Source organism: Bison bison, unplaced genomic scaffold (genome assembly GCF_000754665.1).
Source record: "Bison bison bison isolate TAMUID 2011002044 unplaced genomic scaffold, Bison_UMD1.0 scf7180017858770, whole genome shotgun sequence".
NCBI lineage: Eukaryota > Metazoa > Chordata > Mammalia > Artiodactyla > Bovidae > Bison > Bison bison.
The window spans coordinates 1,802,516-1,806,346 of record NW_011489342.1 but is presented as its reverse complement, the minus strand read 5'-3'; the positions used below and the strand labels follow the sequence as shown (position 1 = coordinate 1,806,346).

The 3,831-nt window shown below is 60.2% G+C and overlaps 1 protein-coding gene across 1 annotated transcript in view; it reads left to right on the top strand.

The window, feature by feature from the left end:
• The first annotated feature begins 2,917 nt into the window (after nucleotides 1-2,917).
• AQP1 (aquaporin 1 (Colton blood group)) overlaps nucleotides 2,918-3,831 on the top strand; it is a 12,927-nt gene continuing 12,013 nt past the window's right edge. Inside the window, exon 1 of the mRNA XM_010829197.1 lies at nucleotides 2,918-3,515. Coding sequence (XP_010827499.1) covers nucleotides 3,126-3,515 — 390 coding nt within the window. The 5' untranslated portion in view covers nucleotides 2,918-3,125. The remainder of the gene's footprint in view (nucleotides 3,516-3,831) is intronic.

The following is a 3,831-nucleotide window of genomic DNA, read 5'->3' as shown; positions in this document are numbered from 1 at the left end:
GAGGGGTTTGGGGCCTTTTAGGATCTGTGGCTCCCCCTTCCCCACTGGAATGGTCAGGACATGGCCACAGAGGCCCTTTTACATGACATGAGATGGCGGGCCAATGAGGAGAGATGTCTGCCATTGTTCTGGAGATGCCCGCACTCTGATGGCGCCTCCTGCTGACGGCAGTGCCTTCATCCAAAGAAAGGCAGCTGCCACGCTGGCCTCGGAGAGGGGGCAGGAAATGCAGGGGGCTGGAGGGTACTGCCCGAGGACCCTCGTATCATCCTGAGATTGGTGGCTGCCTAATTTGCCTGGGCAAATTGCTTTGTCACAGCCCCTCCACATCCCCCATCTCCTGCCCAGCTCCAGATGGACGTGGGCCTCCAGCAAGTACACACGCACACACATATGCCCTACTGTCACACGCTTGGTCACCCACACAGAGCCTGCAGGCTCATATGCTAGGCTTCAGGGGGACGAGGAGCTGGGCCACCGGGCTGTAGTTGTCCTCCCGGTGCCCGGAATGGTGTTTGGCACTTGAAAAGTGCTCAGTAATTATTTATGGGATGAATTAGTGCTTCCCAGGTGACCCTCACCCCCTGCACAGTAACACAAGATGCCTGGATCCTGACCTGGCCCATGGACACCGTCACAGAACCCGAAGCCCACACAGGCCCGTGCAGACTCCTGTTCCTGTCTCCAGAACAGGCGTGCTACGCCCCCACGCCGGCCTGTCTAGTGGTCCCTGTGGGGCTGGAGTCAGCTCTCTCCCTGCTGCCTTCCTCAAGCCATCCTGGCTGGGGCCCAGCACCTACTGGCGTCAGAACTGGTCGCTGCCCAAGCCGAGGGTGTGTGTCTCTCCTCAGTGGACATGGAGTCCAGGACTTGAAGGGAGCAGTTCTGCTCCAGAAGACCCTTCTCTGAGGTGCACCCCAACCTTGTCTTCAGAGCCTGGTCTGAGGGTAAACAGGCCATCCGCCAAAGCCTGAGAATGCGGGGATCCCGGCCACGCAGAGGGAGCTCTGGTCAGAGGCTTGGAACTGACCAGAGAACCCTTCACTGAGGGGCATGGTGGCCACCAGGCCATGGGGCCAGGGCTAGGGAGCAAGGAGCCTCCCAGGGTGTGGAGAGCTGAGCTGGGTCTGCCCAGAGTGAAGGACGTGGAGGAGGTTCCGGGAAGTGGCCCAGTGGGGCTGGCTCCCTCTCTCAGACAGTTAATAAGGCACCAATTACCTCCGGCCACAGGGCTCTCTGCGCAGGCTGGGCCCGTCGCCACCATGCTGCCTCCCTGCCTCACGTCCACTCCATCCTGTATTTACAGACACTTAGGTGTGCTTAGGGGCACACAGCTCCCCAAAGCTCCACCCCAGAGGGCCTCCTCTCCCAGTAAACACCAGGCTGACCGCTGACCCCAGGGCGAGGGCAGCTCTGGTGCGCCACAGTCGGGCAGGAGGGAGGCCAGTGAGGGCTAGCATTATCTTCTGCAGATGGCCCCTGGACACACACAGAATTCCGAGAAGCCCTTCCCCTCACTGGGCCTCAGTTTCCCACCTGTAAAATGGGGAGAAGCCAGCATTCTCGTGGTGTAAATGAAGAAGGGCTGTGGTGAGGCAGGTAGAAGAGAGCTAGGAAGACCCCTCCCTCCTGGGTCCAACCTCACCCAGGGTCCCACCTGGCTCCTCTTCTCACAGGATAATGCGTAGCAGGCTGGTGGCTCCTCACTGGGCTCCTGGCCCAGGGATCCAGTTTCTTCTCATTTCCTCGGCTGCCTCCGGGCGTCTGGTTTGGGGACGCACAGGGTAGAGGCTGGACTACGGGACAGGGTGGGGGTGTGGATGGTCTGCAGAGCAGTCCCTGCCCCTTCCCTGCTGGGGACACTGTCTGATCCCTCCCCCAACTCCTCCTGCTCGCTCATCTTTCTCTTTCAGACTCCTGCCTCTGGGTCCAGTCCTGTCTCCCCACTTTCCAGCTTGTGTCTTCACCCTGCATGCCCTCTCTGTCTCTCTTACTAAGCCAGACCCGCCTCCCTGTCTCTGCCTGGGGATCTACCCCTTTTACTTCCACTTTTGCTGATTCTGCTTCTCTGTCCATCCTTCTCTCTCTGTCTCTCTTCCTCTCTGTCTGTCTCCTTTTCCTCTTCCTTTTCTCTGGGTCTTTCCATCCCTCACTTTCATGCTCCCTCCTCCCCACTGCCAACCACAGGCCTCCCGTCTCCAGGTTATCTGCTTTTCCTTCTGTCTCCCCTAGGGTCCGCCAGCTTGACAGTCTTTGAGACCAATATCCTCACCTGCCTTCATTTCCCCGCTCCTGCCCCGAGATCATTTTCTCAAATTGCCCCAGAACCTTGAGGGCTCCCAGAGTGGGGGCCTTCCATATCCTCACCTATCTCAGGCCGGCCCTTGACCAGAGTGTCGGGGGTGGTCACAGACAAGCTCTCTGTACCCTCTGGTGTTGCCGTGTCTCCATCAGCTGAGATCTGGCTGGTGGGGCTGGGGGCCCTGGGCTATTCCTACAGTGACATCCAGTGGCCAGGTCTGAACCAGGTGCAGGAGGCGCAGATAGCCCCTAGGAACCCCAGGACCTGTGGGCTTCAGGCTAACGTCACTCTCAAGTGGGATGGGGATGCCAGGCCAGCAGGGTCACGGTGCCCGCCTCCTGGAGAGCAACGTCCACCTGCTGATTCCTGCCGCTCACCCCGCCCTGTCCATCCAGAGGCCTGGTTTTGCCCTCCGGCACCCCCTGAGCTTTGCACACAGGGCGGGGACACCTGGATTTCTCTGGCCCCCTGAGTGGGGCCAACTTGGAGGAATTTCTCAAAGCCTATTAGAGCAGTGGCTGCCTCCTGCCTGCCTCCTCGGGCTGGGCAGGGCTGAGGGCGGAGGGAGAGAGGGAGGGAGGGGAGAGAGGAGGAAGGGAAAAAAAGTTGGCAGTCCGACAGCAGAGCTGTGTCTGCATCCATCGCTGAGAGGAGGCCTGTGTGGTGTGGGGCGGGCCAGGAGCAAGGAGAGGCCTTCCTCCCTTTGTGCTCCCCCCTTCTCCTCCCCCCGGGGCCCTATAAATAGGCCCAGCCCGGGCTGTGGCTCAGTTCTCAGAGGGAGGCGAGCACCAGGCAGCGGTCTCAAGCCAAGCCCCCTGCCAGCATGGCCAGCGAGTTCAAGAAGAAGCTCTTTTGGAGGGCGGTGGTGGCCGAGTTCCTGGCCATGATCCTCTTCATCTTCATCAGCATCGGTTCAGCCCTGGGCTTCCACTACCCAATAAAGAGCAACCAGACGACAGGTGCAGTCCAGGATAACGTGAAGGTGTCACTGGCCTTTGGGTTGAGCATCGCCACGCTGGCCCAGAGCGTGGGCCACATCAGCGGTGCCCACCTCAACCCAGCCGTCACACTGGGGCTCCTGCTCAGCTGCCAGATCAGTGTCCTCCGGGCCATCATGTACATCATTGCCCAGTGCGTGGGGGCCATCGTTGCCACTGCCATCCTCTCGGGCATCACCTCCTCTCTGCCCGACAACTCGCTAGGCCTCAATGCGGTGAGTGGGGTGGCCCCAGGCTCTGGGGGCTCTAGAATGGTGCTGAGATGGGTCCGTCTCATCCTCCACCCATTGTGCAGACGGGGACAGTGAGGAACAGAGAGGATGAGAGGTTGCTGGAGGTCAAGCAGAGCTGTACCTGGAACTCAGCTATGCCTCCCGTCCAGAGCCTGTTTTCTGCCAGGCACTGTGGGAAGCTGAGACCCAGAGCATAATGGTCTTGCCAATGTCCCCTGCGGGTCTCTATTGTGGGGAATAAGCTCTGGAGGCAGCTAACAGTGGGGCCAGCGGATCCTCACCCCTGGGCTGCAGTTTC